The sequence below is a fragment of the Chrysochloris asiatica genome, unplaced genomic scaffold, assembly GCF_000296735.1.
Source record: "Chrysochloris asiatica unplaced genomic scaffold, ChrAsi1.0 scaffold00074, whole genome shotgun sequence".
Classification (NCBI taxonomy): Eukaryota; Metazoa; Chordata; class Mammalia; order Afrosoricida; family Chrysochloridae; genus Chrysochloris; species Chrysochloris asiatica.
The window spans coordinates 14,773,596-14,795,910 of record NW_006408592.1 but is presented as its reverse complement, the minus strand read 5'-3'; the positions used below and the strand labels follow the sequence as shown (position 1 = coordinate 14,795,910).

General features: G+C 37.4%; 1 protein-coding gene across 2 annotated transcripts in view; it reads left to right on the top strand.

Annotated features, from left to right (window-relative positions):
- The window catches only part of ACER3 (alkaline ceramidase 3), a 201,266-nt gene that overhangs the window by 147,549 nt on the left and 31,402 nt on the right, over nt 1–22,315 (top strand). For both annotated transcript variants that reach the window (XM_006865001.1, XM_006865000.1), the window contains 3 exons: nt 6,149–6,230; nt 12,014–12,049; nt 18,354–18,412. In XM_006865001.1, the coding sequence (XP_006865063.1) occupies nt 6,149–6,230; nt 12,014–12,049; nt 18,354–18,412 (177 nt within the window). The remainder of the gene's footprint in view (nt 1–6,148; nt 6,231–12,013; nt 12,050–18,353; nt 18,413–22,315) is intronic.

The following is a 22,315-nucleotide window of genomic DNA, read 5'->3' as shown; positions in this document are numbered from 1 at the left end:
AGGGTGGGTTAGGACTTTTGAGTAAGATGTACAAGTTTGGGCTTCAGCTGAATTGCTCAGGTATTAGAGGAGAGCCTTCACACATCCCCATGAAAGTATGCTTCCTGTCTCTTTAACTGTTGTAAAAGTACATAAAGAATATGTGTTTGGAAGGGCAAAAAATTACTTGCCTATGTTGTTGTTGTTTTGGTGGTGGTGGTGTGCCGTAGAGTTGGTTCCAACTAACTCATAGCAACCCTGCATAGGGTTTCTGAGCCTATAAATTTTTACGAGAGCAGAAAGCCTCATCTTTCTCCCACGAAACAGCTGATAGTTTCGAATTGCTGACCTTGAGGTTAGCAGCCCAACTCAAAACCACTACACTAGTTTTTCCTGTGCTCTAGGCCTCTCCTACCTCATGATGAGCGAACAAGATATACTGAAAATAATTTCCAGGGTGATGCGCCTTCTGTGAATTTAGCATGTTCCCTGCTTTAACATTTTGAAAGCAGTGCCTTTTTTGACATTCACTAAGTATTGACCAAGTTTCTCTGGAGTACCAGGATGTGTGCAGGCAGTGGATAAATGGTGCTGACCAAGAGTTGTGGATCCTGCTTGCTGAGACCTACCCACTCAATGGCATTTTACAATGGCTTTCAAACATTAACAGCCAGCTCTCCTCCCAAAGTAACAAGTCTTAAATAAATTCTGTTTTTAACTTTAAAAAAACAAAAAACACTACACTATCAGCAGGGTCGCTATGAGTCATAACCGACTCCACAACACATCACCACAAGCCTATTTTAGGAACCTGCATATCTGAGTCTGGCATTAGTAACAAGGTGGAGCCACAATTTGAACCAGTTAATCTGTCTTATATGTCATAACACTGCTCCCAAAAGTTATTAGTATACACTAAAGTAATTGAAAATGTTTGTTTTTTAGTAACCATGCCACTCTTAGTTCTTATCTTTACTAAGACTGATTTTTATCCAAAAACAATAAAAGCAAGAGTCCCCGTTAATTGATAAAATTTCTATGTGACTGTTGATATCAGGACAATATCAAGTCTTGTAATCCATGACTTTGTTGTTTTCCCATTTATCTAGATGTTCTTAAATTTCTTTCAGTGATGTCTTACGGTTTTTAGTGTAGAGATCTTGCACATACTTTGTTGAATTTGTCCTTATATTTTTCATGGTTTGGGATACTATTTTAAATACTATTGCTTTTGAGTTTTATTGTTTTTCAATTTTCTAATTGTTCATTGCTAGCATTTAAAAATGTAATTGATTTTTGTATATTGATTTTTTTCTTTATCCTTTGACCCTGCTATAACATCATTTAATAGTTAAAATAGTTTTCCTATTGGTTCCTGACTTAGTTTTTAGGAAACATATGTGTTGCCTGAATAGAGAGACACAAAGTTGACCAGTTGTGGCAGTAGGTAAAGAATAGATTTCTGCCCAATATCATGGCTTTGAAAGGCTATAAAGTAGGAAAAAATGAAAAATAGTTTTCCAGAGTGGAAATAACTATTGTCTTTGAAGTCAATTTGTTCCATATTCAAATCCAAAGATTTTCTCATCTACAAAACAGAAAAGCAAACCAGCTTCTGTTAATTGGATTCCAATTCATAGCGACCCCATGTGTGTCAGTACAACTGTGCTCCATTAGGTTTTCTTTGGGCAAAATTTTAGAAGAACTTTTTAACAACACCAAAAAAATTTTTTTGCTAAAGCTAATTCAAAATCAACTGCAACATTACATTGACAGGGAACTGCCAGAGGTTCAAGCCAGATTCAGAAGAGGATGTGGGAGGAGGGATATCATTGCTGACGTCAGATGGATTTTGACTAAAAGCAGAAAATACCAGAAAGATGTTTATATGTGCTTTATTGACTATGCAGAGGCTTTCTGTTTTGTGGATCATGACAAGCTATGGCCAACAGAGCATTCAGAAATACTTAATTGTGCCCATGAAGAACCTGTATATAGACCTAGAGGCACTTGTTCATAAAGAACAAGGGAACACTGAATTGCCAGGGTTGTACTATTTCACCATACTTATTTAATCTGTATGATGAGCAAATAATTCGAGAAGTTGGATTATATGAATAAAAAAACGTGACATCAGGGTTGGAGGAAGACTCATTAACAACCTGTGATACAGATGATACAACCTTGCTTGTTGGAAAAAAAGAAATTTTTTAAAATGTTTACTAACAAAGATCAGTGTCTTCAGTATGGGTTGTACCTCAATGTAAAGAAAAGTAAAATCCTCACCACTGGACCAATAAATAACATCACGATAAATGGAGAAAAGATTTAAGTTGTCAAAGACATCATTTTGCTTAGGTCAGCCATCAACACTCATGGAAACATCAGTCAATAAATTAAACAAAGTATTGCACATCTGCTGTACAAGACCTCTTTAAAGTGTCGAAGAGCAAAGATGTCAGTTTAAGGGCTAAGGAATGCCTGCCCCAAGCCATGGTATTTTCAGTAACCTTCTATGCATGTGAAAGCTGAACAGTGAATAAGGAAGATCATAGAAGAATCGATGCATTTGAGTTATGGTATTGGAGGAGAATATTAAAAGTAGCATGGACTGCCAGAACAAATCTCTGTTTGAAAAAGTACAGCCAGAATACACCTTAGAAGCCAGGATGGCCAGACCTTGTCTCTCATACTTTGGACATATTATGAGGAGAGAACAATCCTTGGAGAAAGACATCATGCTTGGTAAATTGCGGGGTGGGTCAGCAAAAAAAGAGGAAAACCCTCAACAAGATGAATTGGTACAGGACCTAGCAGTATTTCGTTCTATTGTGCATAAGTTCGCTATGAGTTGGTACTGACTCTACAGCGTATGACAGTAACCATTAGGTTTTCAATGGCTGATATTTTTTGGAATTAGATCACCAATCTTTTTGAAGCATCTCTGGATGGTTTGAACCTCCAGTCATACCTTTCAATTAGCCACTTGCTACATCTAATGAAGACCAGAAAATGTTTATTGTTAGTTTTTGTTATCAACAGTAACAGTAATAGTTTGATACAACCCTGATGTAAGAACTTAAGTATTAGTAAATTTATTGCCCCTCGGTAATTCTGTGGACTCCTGGTGTGGTACTAAGGATCATCACTGAATTGTGAACCACAGAGTCAGCAGATCAAACCCACCAGATGCTCCTTGGAAACCCTATACAGGGTCTCTGAGTCAGAACCTACTCATTGGTACTTAACAACAAGTCTAACTCTATAAGCCAGCACTTAGAGAAAATGGGAATATTTGTTCATGGTCCATATACCTACTGTCAGACAGAAGGAAATCTGTATATTTTCTAGAATCCTGAATGAAATCTATGTACCAGGGTGAGTCAATAATTATCCTCACTCTGGTTATTTTAAAATACCTATCCACACCCACAGATGATAACAACGTTTGAAATGCATCTGTCAAGTAGATAAGTGACAGTGGAGTATATGGCAAATCATTTGCAAATTACCCAGGTCTGGCTATGAGATAATCCATGACAGACTTGGATTTTGAAAAGTTTGTGCGAAATGGATGCTGAAACAACTCACAGAAGAGCACAAACAGAATTGAGTGGACATCAGCAAACAAAATTTGGACCGACACCTGAAGGAAGGTAAAAGGTTCTTTAAAAAATCATTACTGATGATGAGACATGGATTCATCACTAAACATCAGCATATGGAATAGAAAACATCCTCAATCGCCAACCAAGAAAAGGTTCAAAAGTGAACCATCAGCTAGAAAATTGATGCTTACAGTTTTCTGGGATTCTTAAGGATCTCAGGAAAGAGGTTCAACAATCAACAGTTCTTGTTAACAGTGAGATGCTCACTGTAAGAGCTGAAGCTTTAACTACTATCCAAGAGTGTTGTGATCTCACATGACAGTTCATATCCGCACACCTTTGTCCACACTGTTGAGACTCTGCAGAAATTTCATTTTGAGGTATTGAAGCATCCTCCCTATAGTCTTAATCTTGCTCCATTGGACATTCACCTGTATGGTGCCTCCTGAAAGGAGCCCTTTGAGGACAAAGATTCACCTCTGATGAAGAAGTGAAGACAGTGGTACATTCATGGCTCGTAACTCAGCCTAAAACATTTTTAAATAAGGGACTAAGAAAGCTTGTTGACAGATGGACAAAAAAGTGTATAAAAAAGCAAGGAGATTATGTCGAAAAATCATGTATTTGTCTTTTCTAAAAGTTGATTTAAAAAAAATTCTGTAGCCCAAATACATAGAATGAACTATGTAGATGAACTACACATAAAATACATATCAAGTATGCAAAGCAATGTAGACCTTTAAACATTTTTAAACTTGTCTTGCCTTCTGTGTGCTGTGTTTGATCATTTGTGAAACATGTACTGGAAAGTCTCCTCTGTATTAGGTATGATATTAGTTCTAGAGATACGAAGAGTCAAGGAATGCATAGTGTAAAGAAGTGAACATATATGTAATATAGTGAGATAACCATTGTAGTAAGTGCAAGCTAGGCCTCCTATAGACCTTTGATTTCTTAACACATAACCTGCTCTGAGGAGATTTGAAGTAATAAACAGAAATTTCTAAATGATCGGTAGAATGCAGGTTTTGTAACCCACACATATACTACCTTTCTCATCACTGCTTAAACCACAAAGTCATAGAATTTTAAAGTAAAATCAAGTTATTTTTTGCCCTCTTTCAAGACATAAAGTCACAGAATTTAAAGGTAAAGGAGATCATCTGGCACACCCACTTCTCGTTATAGATACGAAAAAGAAGTTGGGTCCAATTCCCACAGCGAATGAATAAACTGTGCTAAGATATAGTCCTCAAAGTCTGGATAAGTATGATGGTCAAATATTTGCTCATGGTATCTCATTTACTGAATAGCTCTGTCAGGCACTATACTAGTGCCTAGATGCATGAAAAAAAAAAAAGATTTTATTACTACATACATGGAATTCATAGTCTCGTTGTGGAGCAAGAGGACTAATGAGGCGATTATAATAGAATCATCTTATTTTAAATAATAACATGCATTATCCAGGGTCCATTGGTTGCAAGATACAGAAACCTATTCAAGCCACCTTGAGTTGATTTACTTATTTTAAAGATGTTTTTGTTTCCAAGGCTGTTGTTGTGTGTTAATGTGTTGGACTGCAAAGTCGGTTTGAACCACACAGTCTGTGGCTCATGCTCACCAGCTGCTCCTTGGAAACCCTATACAGGGAAACTCGACAGCGCTTAACAACAACAGCAATCTTTACTGAAGCAGAATGCCACGTCTTTATTCCATGGAGCGCCTGGTGGGTTTGAACTGCTGACTTTCCGGTTATCAGCCAAACTCTTAACTACTGTGCCACCAGGGCTCTTCTTGTTTATTATTGTTGTAAAGTGCCTTCAAGTTGGTTCCAAGTCATAGTGACCCTGTATAGGGTGTCCGAGGAGTGACTGATGGGTTTGAACTGCCAGCCTTGTGGTTAGTAATCCACTGCTTATCCTACAGCATCACACAAGGAGTCCACTTCATTATAGTTCATTATTTGTTGTTGCTATGTGCCGTCAAGTTGGTTCCGACCCATAGCGACCCTACATAGTTCATTATTGTTGTTGTTGTTGTTATGTGCCAGGAAGTCGGTTCCGACTCATAGCGACCCTATACAGGGTTTCCAAGGCTGTAAATCTTTATGGGAGCAGAAAGCCTCATCTTTCTCCTGCGAAACAGCTGGTAGTTTCGAACTGTTAACCTTGCGGTTCGCAGCCCAATTCATAACCACTATGCTACCAGAGCTCCTTATAGTTCATTATAACTAACTGCAAATACTAACCTCAGACCTTGAGTCCATATGACTTTATGCTTTGACTCCCCATACTTAATTGATTAAGTCTTTTGGCTCCAGACTTTAGATTTGTAGTTCACAGCCCCTCATTGCCCAGTGTAAGACAGGTGTCTACTTCTGGTCCATCCAGCCTTTTGCAGGCTGAAGGCAGTGCAGGTTCTCTAAGATGAGAGTGTGGGTGGGAGAAAAGATGGGCATAATTAGATCACAGAGACACCAATGCAGACAGTAAAGCAACATAACATTTGTTTTCCTCATATATTCTAAAACGAGTTTCTTTTTCTTTTTTTTTTTAAAGGTTTGAATGTTTCAAGATGAAGAATTCCATAAACTACCATCTGCTTTTTACATTAGTTCTGTTCAGTTTAATAGTAACTATAGTAAGTTATATTTTGTTTCTATCAGGTTAAGCATGGGAAGTAGCCATTTATGGCATTTGACACAGTTTTTCCAGTGCTTGTTTTATACTGTTCAGACTGAAATGTCTCTTTATAAAACTGGGACATATCACTTATGGATATTACCCTTTTGTGTCCTGTTCAGTTGTCATTTCTTATCATAATTGCAGTAATTCCTAAAATCTGTCTACTTTTTAAAAGAGGGAAAGTAAGTATAAGTATTTAGTTATGATCAGAAAAAAATGTTACTTTTTTTTTTTTTATCATGAATGGACTTAGTACCTCCTACACATTTTGACACAGTGTGACCTTTTTAATGGCTAACCTTTTCCTACTAAATTATATAAGCTAGTCACTTCTGAGCATTCTCCAGTGCTTTTTAGTGAATTGCATTTTGTATTAAGAGAACATTCATTTCAATTTAAATCAGCATTTATTGAAACCCTGCCATGTCAGGCACTAGAAATACAAGGATGATAAAAAAGCAGTTACTATCTTTGAAGAACTCATTCTAGTGGAAAGTCAGACATGTTGATAAAGCATTACTTCGAGGGATAATAATTGTCATAATAGAAGTAAAAACTAGTTATACAGTGATGAAATAAAGGAGCATCTATTAAGACTGCATGAGTGGGTCAAGGAAAGCTTCAGAGTGGAAGCCCTGAGCTGAGTTTTAATTGATGGTTATGAGTTCACCAGAATAGGAGTATGGCAGAATATTTCTAAGTAGAGACTGTTGAATATCCATAGGCATAGAACCACGGAACAACATAGTGAACCCTGTTTTTAAGTGCTGACTATGTGTCAAATGTTGTACTGAGTACACTTATTGTAACATTCAATTATCAACGGCAGTGGAATTGGGAATGGTTTAGGAAAGGATAGTCTAGAATGGAAACATAGAGAGTGAGGAGGTATGAGTCTAGTGAATTAGACAAATGTTATTTTAAAGATCTTTGAATGCTCAGTTTAAGAATTTGGATTTTTATCCTGAAGTCAGTGTGGAGCCACTAACTGATTTAATGTAAAAGAAAAACATAATCCAATATAATGTTTTTGAAAGATTACTCTGGTTATACAGGATACATTAAAGGGGATGAGGCTAGACCCAGAGATGATGTTGTTGTTGTTAAGTGCCGTTGAGTCGGTTCTGACCCATAGCAACCCTATATAGGGTTTCCAAAGAGCTACTGGTGATCTTGAACCGCCGACTTGGAGTTCAAACCAACTTTGCAGTCCAGCACATTAACCCACAATGCCACACCAGGACTCCAATGTTACAAGTGTTTAAATCCAGGGACTTTGGCATTTACTTAGGCAAGATATGAGACTCTGAATAAAGTAAAATAGCTATATGAATGAAAAGAAGCTATCATAATCAATAGGATCTTTGGACCAACTGAGTAGAGGGGATAGAAGTAGAGTTAAAATAGAGAGTTATCTAGAACAAATCCTCAGCTTATAACCCAGTTATCAGGATATCTAGAATGACCTTAACCATGATAAGAAACTTAGAAGAAGAAAAAATTTTGCAAGAAAGATAATGAGTAAATATGTCCCATGGGAATAGAGGTGGTTATTGTAACATGCCATCAAGTTGGTTCTGATTCACAGTGACCCCATGCACAGCATAACAAAACATTGCTAGTTCCTGCACCGTCTTCATAATTGTTATGTTTGAGCCATTGTTGCTGCCACTGTGCCAATCCATTTCATTGAGAGTTTACCTCTTTTTTGCTGACCCTCCATTTTAACAAACATGATATCCTTTTCCAGAGACTGGTTCCTCCTGAGAACATGTCCAAAATACAAGACATGGAGTCTCAGCATCATCACTTCTAAGAAGCAGTCTATATTTCTGGTGATAATTTCTTACAAGACAGATGTTTGTTCTTCTGGCAGTCCATGGTACTTCCAATATTCTTCTCCAAAACCATAATTCAGATGTGTTGATACTTCTACAGACTTCCTTGTTCGTTATCCAATTTTCACATGTATATGAGGCTACTGAAAATACCATGGATTGGGTCAGTTGCAACTTTGTCGTCAAACTGAAATCTTTGAGTTCATTTGTTGTTAAGTCCCATCAAGTAGTTTCGGACTCATAGTGATCCTGTATAGGGTTTCCAAGGAGCAACTGGTGGGTTGGAACCATAGAACTTGTGGTTAGCTGTCCAGTGCTTATCCTACAGCACCACATCAGGACTACTATATGACAAGGCCCAAATATACATTTCATTCAGCTCAATCTACCTACGTGTTAAGCCTCAGATGTCATTAACAAGCACCTCAATTTCAACACATTCCAAATTGACACAGAGATCTCTAAAGCCAGTGATGATGAAACTGAAGAATTCTACCAACTTCTTCAGTCTGAAATTGATCAAACATGCAATTAAGATGAATTGAAAATTATCGGTGATTGAAGTGTGCGAGTTGAAAACAAAGAGGCAGGATCAGTAGTTGGAATATATGGCTTTGGTGATAGAAATTATGCTAGAGATCACATGATACAATATTGCAAGATCAATGACTTATTCATGGCAAATATCTTCTTTAAACAACATAAAAGAGGACTGTACACAAGGACCTCACCAGGTGTAATATACAGAAATCATACTGACTACATCTGTGTGAAGAGATGTAGGAAACCATATCATCAGCCAAAACAAGGCCAGTTTGAGGCTGTAGAACAGACCTTCAATTGCTCATAGACAAGTTCAAGCTGAAGCTGAAAAAAATGAAAACAAGTCCACAAGAGCCAAAATATTACCTTGAGCATATCCCACTGAATTTAGAGATCGTCTCAAGACTTAATGAGTTAGACCCTAATGACTGAAGACCAGAAGAGTTGTGGAATGACATCAAGAATACCATACAGGAAGGAAAGCAATAGGTCATCAAGAAGACAAGAAAGAAGAAAAAGCCCAAAATGAATATCAGAAGAGCTCTGAAATTTGTTCTCCAGTGTAGAGATGCTAAAGCAAATGGAAAAAATTAGTAGGTAAAAGAGCTGAAGAGAAAATTTCAAAGGAAAGCTCGAGAAGAAAAAGTCAAATATTATAATGAAAAGTGCAAAGATCGGGACTTAGAAAACCAAAAAGGAAAAACAGTCTGCATTTCTCAAACTGAGACAACTAAAGAAAAAAATTCAAACCTCCACTGTTAATATTGAAGGATTCTATAGGTAAAATATTGAATGATGCAGAATGCATCAAAAGAAGATAGTACCAAGAAGAAATAGTCAATGTTCAACCATTTCAAAAAGTAGCATATGATGAAGAGTCAGTGATCCTGAAGGAAGAAGTCCAAGGTTCATTGAAGGCATTGGCAAAGAACAAGGCTCTGGGAATTAATGGAGTACAAATTGAAATCTTTTAACAAACTGATGCAGCACTGGAGGCACTTATGCACTTATTCATCTAGTGGTTGTGGTGGTGGTGTGCTGGAAGTCGGTTCCGACTCATAACAACCATGTATAGTGTTTCTGAAGCTTTTTTGTAAATCTTTATGGGAACAACTTCAGAAACTTCCTCATCTTTCTCCAGTGGAACGGCTGGTAGTTTCAAACTGCTGACCTTGAGGTTAGCAGCCCAACTTGTAACCACTACGCTACTTACTTATTTATGCCAAGAAATTTGGAAGACAGCTACATAACCAACTGATTGGAAGAGATCCATATTTGTGTCCATTTCAAAGAGAGGTGATCCAACAGAATGCAGAAATCATCATGCAATATCATTAATGTCACATGCGAGTAAAATTTTGCTGAAAATAATTCAAAAACAGCTGCAGCAGTACATTGACGGGGAACATCAAAGGTTTAAGCTGGATTCAGACGAGGATGTGGAACAAAGGATATAATTGCTGACGTCAGATGGATCTTGGCTGAAAGCAGAAATAACCAGAAAGATGTCTACCTGTGCTTTATTGAATACACAAAGGCTTTAAATTGTGGGGATCATGACAAGCTATGGACAACATTGTGGAGAATGAGTACCTGGAACACTTAATTGTGTTCATGTTGTTGTTAAGTGCCGTCAAGTCGATCCCAACCCATAGTGACCCTAGGTTTCCAAAGAGCAGCTGGTGAGCTTGAACCGCCGACCTTGCAGTTCAAACGGCTTTGCAGTCTGGCGCACTAACCCACAGCACCACACCTGGACTCTAATTGTGTTCATGAGGAACCTGTTAATAGACCAGGAGACAGTTGTTCAAACAGAACAAGGGAATCCTGAATGGTTTAAAATTAGGAAAGGTGTGTGCTTTATGGATTGTATTCTTTCACCATACTTATTCAGTCTGTATGCTGAGCGCATATTTCAAGAAGTTCGATTATAGGAAGAAGAACAACGTGGCTTCATGATTGGAGGAAGACTCATTAACAACCTTTGATATGCAGATGGTACAGCCTTGCTTGCTGAAAATGAAGATAAAAGACACAGCTTTCAATATGGGTTACATCTCAATGTAAAGAAAACAAAAATCCTCACCACTGTACCAGTAAACATCAGCTTAACGGAGAAAAGATTGAAGGTGTCAAAGATTTCAGTTTGCTCGGATCAACCATCAACACTCATGGAAACAGCAGTAAAGAAATCAAGCGACCTATTGCATTAGGCAAATCTACTTCACAAGATCTCTTTTTAAAAATGTTCACGAGCAAAGATGTCAGTTTGAGGAGTAGGGTGCATCTTACCCAACCCATGGTGTTCTGCATAATCTCAAATGCATGTGAAAGTTGGACAATGAATAAAGAAGACTGGAAGAATTAATGCATTTGAGTTATGGTGTTGGAGGAGAATATTAAAAGTTCCATGGTCTACCAAAAGAACAAATTAATCTGTGTTGGAAGAAGTACATTCAGAGTGCTCCTTAGAAGCCAGGTTAACCAGGCTTTGTCTCTCATACTTCAGACATACGAGGAGAGACCAGTCTCTGGAGAAGGATATCATGCTTGATAAAGTAGAGGAAATGAAAAAGAGGAAGATCCCCAATTGTTTGAACTGGCACAGTGGCAGGAGCAATGGGCTCAAGCATAGCAACGATTGTAAGGTTGACTCTGGAACAGGCAGTGTTTCCTCATTCTGTTGTGCATAGGGTTGCTATGAATGGGTATCGACTCAAAGGCACCTAACAACAACAACAATGGTATTAAATGTATGTTCAGTCTTAAAGACATGTAACTTAATCATCCAATGACACTGGAGCCTAAATTTAGGGTTTCCAGAATGGAAATGCTTCTAAGTGAATGAAAGGTTTTAACTGTTCACTTATTGAATGCTACACACTTTCACATATTTTAGCTTATCATTATCTCCATTGTCCAGATGACAAAATGAGTCTTTAATTAAATAACTCACTATATGACATTTTCCAAGTAATTGGCAGAATTTGACATGTAACTCTTTTCTAACTCTTAGAGCAGTGTTCTTTCTACTCTAGAAAAAATGCTGCTGCAGAAATTGTCAACATACCCACTGCCCCTCCCTCCTTGCTGCTGCTACCGAGGCTAAGAGACCAGAATAGTCCACAGTAGCTACGCTGGCAGGCTAGAGCCTAGCTGGAGGATAGAGCCACCTGTAGGTAGAAACCCTGCCATGGAATGTCATGGAAAGTCTGATTGGCTTTGAATGGCTGGAGCCAGATGTTAGTAGCATGAGGAGGGAAGCAGAAGATTTTGGGGATTTGCAGAGCAGTTGGAATCAATGTTTACACCTCCATAATGCACTTCGTTCTCATGTGTTTCTTTTAATATTTTGCAGGTTTATCTTAAGGTAAAAGAACCTATATTCCATCAGGTAATTTTTTTTTAATTGTCATACATTTGATTATTTAACGATATTTGCCTGCCTTGTCTTTTTCCTGTAGATTATATATGCATGTTTGAAAATGAAATGGTTGATGCCTGGGAAACTTTAGTATTTAAAACAGGTTGCAAAATGTACATGCCTACAGGAGTCAGCTATAGGTAAATAGGAATGTACCTGGGATGGCCAACATCCAGACCCATCTAGCTGTTGGTCTTCAGTAACACATACATGCAGAAAAACCAAGAAGCAATGCACACAGTCTTTTTTTATGACATTATGATCTAAAATAGGTACCTAACAGAAGACAGAACTGAATACTTTAAATATTGTTTTCTAATATACTTGAATAAGCTTATCAAGGTGAGAGATTTATATACATTGAAGTAACCATACATAGGAAACTTTTGTTGTTAGAAATGATGATTTAAGTATCTCCCATCATGAAGCCAGGTGAAATAAAATGGCAGTCTCCAAATAAAGATAGCTATTGTTTATTGAATGTCAACCATGTACTTGGTACTATGTTCATTACTACACAGATGTTTTCTCTTTATCTAATCTTCCCAACAGTCCTACAAATTAGGGTTTATTATCCACATTTTAGAATCCTATTGTGGTGCTGTACAATAACCACTTGCCTGCTAACCACAAGGTCAGTGTTCAAAGCCACCATCCACTCCTCAGAAACCCTGCACAGCATCACTATGAGTCAGAACCAACTCTACAGCATTTAGTAACATAATGTAACTGCCCTGTAGCAATTTCCAAGTGTTCTCCCAATAATAAATTTTTCCTTCTCTATATATAGTGGCTATGATTGCTGATAGGAAAGAATGTGGGATGTTCACTATGGCTTAAGTCCTAGGCCTAGAGACTAAAACTTAAGATAGAGAAATGAAGGACCAAGGGGATGCTAGGGTAAAGCAGGTAAGTAATCTGCAGGTGGAACACATGCATACATTCAACACTATGTGCCTTCTGGGTTACCAAATTCTGAGCTAGAAGTAGAAACAGAGAAGCAATAATATACCAAAAACTTGTAGATCTGTAGTCAGATCTGGATTCAAATCTAGTGCCCCTGGACAAGTTATTTAGCATTTCTGAGCTTGTTAGCCTACAAAATTTTAAATGCCAATCTCTGCAATTGGTACGGAGATTTATTAGCAAATAAAGTAAAAAGACCCCCTGCTTTCAAGGAGCTTATTATTGTACCTCATCTCTAAAATTAGCATAATAACCTCCTAAGATTGTCTAGAGATTAAATGAGGTAATACATAGAAATCCTTTTGTACACACTATGCATTCTGATATGGGGCTGTAGGATAACTGTTCAGCCTCAAGGTCTGTTTGATCTACAAGGTCAGAGATTTAAACTCACCATCTGCTCCTCAGAAACCATACACAGTGTCACTAAGTCAGAACTGACTCCACTGTATGTATGTATGTATGTATGTATGTATGTATGTATGTATGTATATATATATATATATATATATATATATATATATATATATACATTATATGTTGTTGTTGCTGCTAAGTGACCCTGCATAGAGTTTCCAAGGTGGGTTTGGTTAGCAGCCTAATTTTTAATCCTACAGCACCTTAGTTGCCATCAAGGTGATTCTGACTCATAGTAACCCCATGTATGCAGAGTGGAACTGCTTCCTAGGTTTTCAAGGCTGTGACCTTTTAGAAGCAAGTAGCCAAGACCATATGCTGAAGCACATATGGGTGGGTTTGAGCTGCCAATCTTTCCGTTAGTAGTTCAGCAATTAACCATTTGCAGCACCAAGGGACTTCTTTGCAGTATATAAATCTTGTAACAAATATGTAAAAGATGCAGTGTTATGTAAGATAAGAACACTCTCTTTCTTTAGATGACTCAGAGCGGGATTACAGGCGAGTCTTGAAGGGCAAGCAGGATATCACCAGGTAGACAAGTTAGGGAAGGCTATTCTACTTAAATCATGTGTAAAGGTTCAGAACTGGGCATTGGTAAGTCTTGCACATGACACAAGCACACAGTTCCCCCAAGGTATGTGGTAGCATACTGGGGTATTTACAAAACCACAGACTGCATATACATGGTTCGCTTTTCCAGAGCTATTGGGGGATTAAACATTTAAAGTCAAACAAATGTAGATCTGTTGCAGAATAGAATTCAATCACCACATGGGTTTTTTGGATGAAATAAAAAGTTCATATTTCCATTGCGCTTTTCTGGGCTCTACCCCTCAGGAATAAGTCATCTCACCTCTGCTACTGAAATATTTTGTTAGAAATGTTTAAACAAAAAAGCATTGTTGTTGTTGTTGTTAGGTGCCATTGAGTCGGTACCGAGTCATAGCGACCCTAAGCACAGCATAACAAAACACTGCCTGATCCTGGGCCAACCTCACTACTGTTGCCACACTTGAGCCCATTGATGCTGCCACTTTGCTAGTCCATCTCACTGGGGTCTTCGTCTTTTTCTCTGACCCTCCACCCTACCAAACATGATATCCTTCTCCAGCGACTAGTCCCTCCTGACAATATGTATAAATATTTTAAGTCTTCTTCACTTTCAGCAAGCAACTTTGTATCATATAATTCTTGGTAGTTTTTTGCATAGAAACTTTGAAAATCTGTTTGGAATTTTTGGGGGGTGGATTTTTTTAAGCAATAAGAAAGAGTTACAATAATTTTCATCATCTTATTCATCATCTTAAAACTATGAAAAAGGGGTAAGAAAGCAATATTGTCCAATCTAAAGGAACACTGGCTTGAGAGTTTGGGATCTTGATTTCTTGCCACTTTATATCCATGGACAATTTTCTTGCTGTCTGTTTTTCACTTTCCTCATCTGTAAAATGTTCAAAACAAAGTGAGGTATTATTTCACAAGGGTAATATTGAAATAAATCATTAATATAAGAGATGCAAAGCAATAAAAGTATTAAGATATAAGTGCATATTAAGTATATACTCAGCTATAAGATGACCTGGAGTGCATATGATCAATCTGGGAAAGCTGCTGAGTGGAGGTCTTTGAATTAGGCTTAGGAGAAGGTAAGTGGGTGTGTGCTGTCAAGTCAGTTCCAACTCCTAGAGCCCCTCTATAGGGTTTCTGAGAGTGGCTGGTGGACGTGAACTTCTGACTTTACTAGTCCAGTGCTTATCCTGCATCACCATACTAGTGCTCGGGAAGATAAATAGTAAAATAGAATTAAAAGGCAGGTATCTATAAGTATCTGCATAGCCAGCAATATTGTCTTGCCAATAACTTCCCTGAGGGAGAAAATACTGGTAACTGTTCTTTTTAACTGTATTAAATCTAAGGTAATCTAAACATCTGTAAATGAGATTCCAATGCCACTTACTTAATTTGATGGCCTTGCAAAGGGTAATACTGAAATCACATAGCTGTCACATTCAATAGAAACATCAGTATATCTTACGACAAGAAGGCAAAAAGAAAAACATACTTGAGAGTAAATAAAAAGACTATTTAAAAAGTTAGCGGACCCTTTATAAGCAGCTAATCACAAATTAGTAATTGAATATCTCAGGTGAGATTTTACCAGATGTCTCCAAGAGTCTATTGCTTAAAATGATGTCTCCTGAAGATTGCTTCTAGACATGACATCAGTATTTGATTACATTTCCCTTCCAATTTGATCTTCAAGATTTGAAAGAAGGAGCATACTATATAAATAACATGCTTTGGAAAACAGGAATATAAGCAGATTTCTGTCGATTTTATTCTGCTTTATTCCATTTGTGCCATTTCATTATAAATTATAGGGATATAAGGAAATTCTGCAAGCACATTTGGAAATATGAAGGAAAGGAAGCCAATATTTTTTAGTATCTGTTATATGCTAAGTAGAGTCCTGGTATTATACTTAGCATAAGCACTAGACTACCAGCCACAAGCTGGCAGTTCAGACCCACCAGCCGCTCTTAGAAACCCTATTCAGGATCACTGTGAGTCAAAACCAACTTGATGGCACTAAGTATTGTATATTCTTTAACATAGTTTATGTAGTTTGACTTAACAGTTATCTGACTAAAATATCAACAAGCCTGAACAGAAATTAACATCCTCAGAAAAGTTAAGTAATTTAAATGCTCTGGACTACAAAGTCAGATTGAACTGCAAATTCGGTAGTTCAAACTCACCAGCTGCTCCTTAGAAACCCTATACAGGGTCTCTATGGGTCAGAACTGACTCAATGGCATTTAACAACAACAACAACCTAAATATGGCAATGTTTCATTTTAAGTAAATCAGAATATAGATATCAACTTTTTAAATTGCTGAAATCCAAACATAAGTGAAGCACTGTGGGAATAAAAAGAGAATGAATGATTTCCGTTGAGGATTTTAGGAAGGCCCCACGTAGGAGAGGCACTTGAGCTGGATTTATTTAATCCCAGAACTCTGTCATGGATTATTTTATCACTTCTTCCCACACAGTAGAGTTCTGGGGGATACTATTGGGGTAATCCTGTGCGAAAGTACAAGACGCTGTAGAACAGATATTAAGAAAGGAAGATGGTAACTAAATTGTGAAAAGCACTGAATGCTGTGGCCTTTTGCCATTGACTTTGTGACATCTATTCTAGATAATGTTGGCAGTTACATGTAGGATGGATTAGAAGGCTATACAGCATGGACAGAGTTAGGATTTTAACCAGTCCTGATATGATATATATATATATAAACTGTTTTACAAACAGACAACATTGTCTTTGTAGATTATGAAATTCTTCTATGAAGTTCTATTCTATATTTAACTTATTACCATTTTTTGTTATCTAATTATGTAGTAGTCCTGGTGTGGCACCATAGAATAAGCACTTGACCTCAATGTCAATTTGAACCACAGTTCAAATTCACTAGCCACTCTTCGGAAACACTATACAGGGTCACTATGAGTCGGCACCATCGCAGTGGCACTTAACAGTAAAAACAGTTATATAGGAAGCACCAAACTTTTAGCTTTATCACTTGAGAGTAACCTATATTGACTTCTGGGGAAAAAAATGCCTCTTAAATCTATATTCTTATTATAGCTATAAAATAGCAAAACAGTCATCTAGTTTTGTTCCTGCATTTTACAAGTGGGAGTGACTTGTTCAAGGTTATATTCCAGTTGCTGCTCTCAAGTTGATTCCAATCCATAGTGACTCCTACACATGGTGGCTGTGAGTTACAACTGACTTGATGGCACTTCACCACGAATCGGGCTGTGAACCTTAAGGTGAGCGGTTCGAAACTACCAGCCGCTCCGCAGGAGAAAAATGAGGCTTTCTACTCCTGTAAAGATTTACACCCTTGGAAACCCTGTACAGGGTCGCTATGGGTCGGAACTGACTCGATGGCACTTAACAACAACACAACAACATCACCATATGTATATGGCAGATTAGAACTGTGCTATATAGGAGTTTTTGTGGCTGACTTTTCAGAAGATTGCCAGGCCTTTCTTTCTATGTGTCTCTGAGTGGACTCGAACCTCCAAACTTCCAGTTAGCAGCTGAAATATTAGCCATTTGTACTATCCAGAGACTCCTCAAGGTTGTTTAGTTTGGTGTAGTAATCAGATGATAGAAAAATCTAGATTCCCCCAACGATAGCCACAGCATTAAAGGTACACTAGTTCATCTATTTGGTTGTCAAGAATGTAATGAGTGAGGACATTACAAACTCAAGCTGCCTAAGTATTTTTACCTATCACCTCTGCGTGTTTCCCCTCATTATCACTTGTCCACAAAACCCTAGGGTCATCTCCTACTCTGGTGAGCTGCTCTTGACATGGGTGAACTCATTCTATTAGAATGAAAGGCTAGAGCTCCCTCTGGAGGTTAGAGTATGAAGCTATTAACGCGATGGATTCGAATGTAATTCTCTAGTTTTTATTTAATATCAAGCTTCTTAAAAAATTCCATATGACTTCTGACATTATTTATTTACAAGCGGGCTCTGAATTACTCCTCTGAGATTGACATGAGTCTTAGTTAAATAATATTTAAAATTTTTTCTCTTTAAAATGTAATGAGAGAAACAAACAGCTCACATTAGAAACCACATGGGCGATGTCACAACAAAACCAAACGAAATCAATAGGATAATAACAGAATACTATGAAGAGTTGTACTCCAACAAATTCAAAAACTTATATATTTCTAGAAAATGTAATGAGAGAAATGTTTACATTTAGTCAGAGGGCTGTTCTTATAGGCAGAGCACACTTTCTTTGCCAAAGAATAATGATTGACTGACTTCATTTTCTTTTCTTATTCAGGTCATGTATGGAATGTTGGTCTTCACATTAGTACTACGATCTATTTATATTGTTACATGGTAAGTAGTTTGGCTCATCAACACTATGATTAGTATATTATCAGACTTGTAGCAGTAAGACTATAGCCTAAATTTAACACAATAATAACCCAGCTGCAGCAGGGATGTTAAAAAAAACACAAAAACTTATAGTCCAGCATTTAGTATGGCATATCACAAGGAATGGTAGTTTTTCAAGCAAGTTGTTAACAGGCATTACATGAAAAGAAGAATTCTAAAATCAAAGGAAGATGATAGCTTCCTTTTAAATATTTATAGGATATATTAATATACTTTAAAACTTGAAAAATCCTGTTTTTCAAACATTCTTAAGTAGGGAGATCTTTTACATAGCATTTCTCAAGGAAGGCTACTGAAGTCACGAAGAATCATTGTTCCATAAAATACTATTTTAGGAATGAACTTAATTTTCGTAAAGTTCATAAAGATTAAATCAGAAATAACATTTATGTAAATTGGCTCTGACAATTAAACAAGTGCTCAGTAAGTAAAATAGTATGATAGTATGTTGTCATTTTAAATTTTAATTTTGAAATAATTATAGAAGCACATGCATTTATAAGAAATAATATAAAGAGATTCCTTGTACCTTTTACCTAATTTCTTCTAATATAACACAGCAACTAGGATTTACCATTGGTAGATACAGAACAATTGCATCACCATCACTGTCCTTGCATTGCCCTTTTATAGCCACACTCACTTCCCTTCTGCCTTTCCATGGCCCTCTCTTCTTGTCCCATGACCTTAGCTCTGGGCAGCCACTATCTGTTCTCCATTTCTATCATCTTATAATTTCAAAAATGTTATATAAATTGGAACCAGATATATTCTGCTCCTCAGTTACCAACTATCTCATTATTCCGAGATTTGTATTTGTAACAACTTTTAAGCATTCTCAAATGGTTCCACTAATGATCCAGGCCCAGGAGCTCTCCATGAATCACCCCAAACAATATATTAGTGGCCCCAGCAGTGACACAAGGGACGGGCCAACTAGTCAGGGGACACTTTCTCCCATTCATCTTCAACATCTTAGTCTAGCCACAGAGAGTGTGGGGTAATAGTGGGAAAATGCAAGGTCACAGACATGTAGGAAGAAGCCAGTTGAAGTACCAAAGGTGCTGAGGAAGTCAGTAATGGAAAGTGTGAAGGGCCACGTGGGGCTGTAGGGCTAGAATGGATGGAGAACAAATGGGATCCCTTACCAAGGCAGACAGTGGGTGGAGGATTAATAGAGTCCCCGCTCAGGATAGGAGTCTGCGAGCAACACCCAACCACCACCACTCCCAATTCCTACTCCCCACAAACTCCATGATGGTGGGGAAAGTATTGTGGGGGTTATGGCCCTGCCACATCACCTACAATGCATCCCAAGACACAACAGAGATGCACGACAGGTAGTGAGTAACCAGTTGGGGACAGCAACATTAACTGTCACGTAACTACCTTGTCTTTAGAATCTAACCATGTTGGTAAGTGAAAAGTGAGCATGTAACCTTTAGATTGCCTTTTGCTCTCAATATATAATTCTCTTGAGACTCATCCAAGTTGTTAAGTGTACCAATAATTCACTCCTTTTTGTTGCTGAGTATTATTCATGGGTATAGGTATACTACAGTTGAACCATTCACCTGTTGAAGAGCATCTGGCTTTCTGGTTTGGGGCTATTGTGAATAAAGCTGCTATAAGCATTTGGGTATAGATTTTCGTGTGAACATAAATTCTCATTTCTCTGGAATAAGTGCCCAGGAGTAGAATTGCTAGGTTATATAATCTTTGCAAGTTGATTTGTTTCCTTTTTTTTTTTTAAGTTTTTATTGTGAACTGAGTGATAGTTTACATGGGATGCTTTATACCGTTGTTTCAATTGCACTGATTACAATCTCCGTGCATCATTATTCAATAGTATTTGCTTCTATTCCCTTTGTTTTTTTTGTTTTGTGTGTGTGTTTTTGGCAGGGGTATACAAAAACACTCAGGAATATTTAAACAACCAAAGGGTATATTCTGCAAGCCTGCCTCCTGCCAGCACCCAGTTCCTCTCTTTCCACAGACCAGAGATTTGTTTCCTTTTAAACTTCCAACTGCTTTCCAAAGTGGCTATAGCATTCCCAGAAGCAATATATAAGGTCAGGTTCTCTACATCGTCACCAGCATTTAGTGTTGTCACTGATTTTATATCTTAGTAATTCTAATACATGTGTGAGTCCTGGTGTACTGTTGGATAAGTACTGGACTTGTAATAGCAAGGTCGGCTGTTCAAACCCATCAGCCTCTCTCAGAAACACCCTATACATTGTCATTATGATTCGGAACCGACTTGACAGCATACAGCAACAACAGCAGCAATAGGTGTGTAGTGATATCTCATTAGAGTTTTAATTTGCATTTCCTTATTGACTAAAAATGTTGAACATCTCTTTGGGTGCTTATTTTCTATCTGTTTATCATCTTCAAAGTATTGTCTGTTGGTGTCTTTTGCCCATTTTCTAATAGGATTATTTCTTTGCTTTGATGGTTGGGATTTGAGTTATTTATGTTCTAGATACGAGTTCTTTGTCAGATATGTGATCTGAGTATATTTTCTCCTGCTTTCTACCTTATCTTTTCATCCTTTTTACAGAGCAGATTTTGATGAGGTCTAATTTATGTCAATTTTCTTTTATATATTATGCTTTTACTGTCAAATCTAAGAACTTGATGCCTAGCCCTAGATTCCAAGATTTTTCTCCTGTATTTTTCTAAAAGTTTGTGTCATCTTACATTTTATATGTAAGGCCATGGTTCATTTGAGTTCATTTTTGTGTAAGGTTTGAGGCTTAGGTTGAGGTATTTTTGTGGTGGTGGTTTTTACCTATGGATGTCCAATTGCTCCAGAACCATTTGCTGAAATGCCTGTTCTTTCTCCATTGAATTGCTTGTGCAACTTTGTTAAAAATCTGTGGATCTTATGAATATTTCAAGGTCTACCCTGAAGTACAGTGCTGTGGGTGATAGGATAATATCCATCTACTTACAAGGAAGACCAGTTGATAATGGCTGCTATTCAAATTTACACACTAACCACTAATACCAACGATGAAGGAAGACATTGAAGATTGTAACCAATTTCTTCAGTCTTAAACTGATCAAGTGTACAATCAAAATGCATTGATAGGTACTGGTAATTGGAAGGCAAAAATGGAAAACAGAGAACTCAGTAGCTGCAAAATATGGCTTTAGTGATAGAAATGACAGGATTGCATGATGGAATTTTGCAAGATCAATGACTCATACATTGTCAGTAACCTTTTTCAACAACATAAACTGTCTACACACATAGACCTTGCCAGATGGAATATACAAGAATCAAATTGACTCCATCTGTGGCAAGACAGTATAGAGAAGCTCAGAAATCATCAGTCAGAACAAAAATAGAGTTAACTGAGGAAGAGACCCAGACCATCAATTGCTCATGCAAGTTCAAGTTAAAGCAGAAGAAAATTAAAACATCCACAGGAGCTAAAATACAACCCTGAGTACATTGTTGTTGTTACGTGCCATAAAGTCAGTTCCTACTCATAGCGACCCTGGTATAGGGTTTCTGAGAAGCAGCTGGTGGGTTTGAACAACAAACTTGTGTTTTACAGTCCAGTGCTGATTCTATAATGCCACACCAGGAGTTTGACCCTGAGTACATGTGCTACCTGAATTTAGAGACCATCTCAGTAAATGATGTGATTCGTTACACACTAATGACTGAAGATCAGATATGAGATATGGGATCATATCAAGAACATCATTCATGAAGAAAGCAAAGGGTCATTTAAAATGAAATGAAAGAAAATGTGTGGATAGTTTAAAAAAAAAAAAATGAAGTTCAGAAGAGACTTGAAACTTGCTTTGAAACATAGAAAAGCT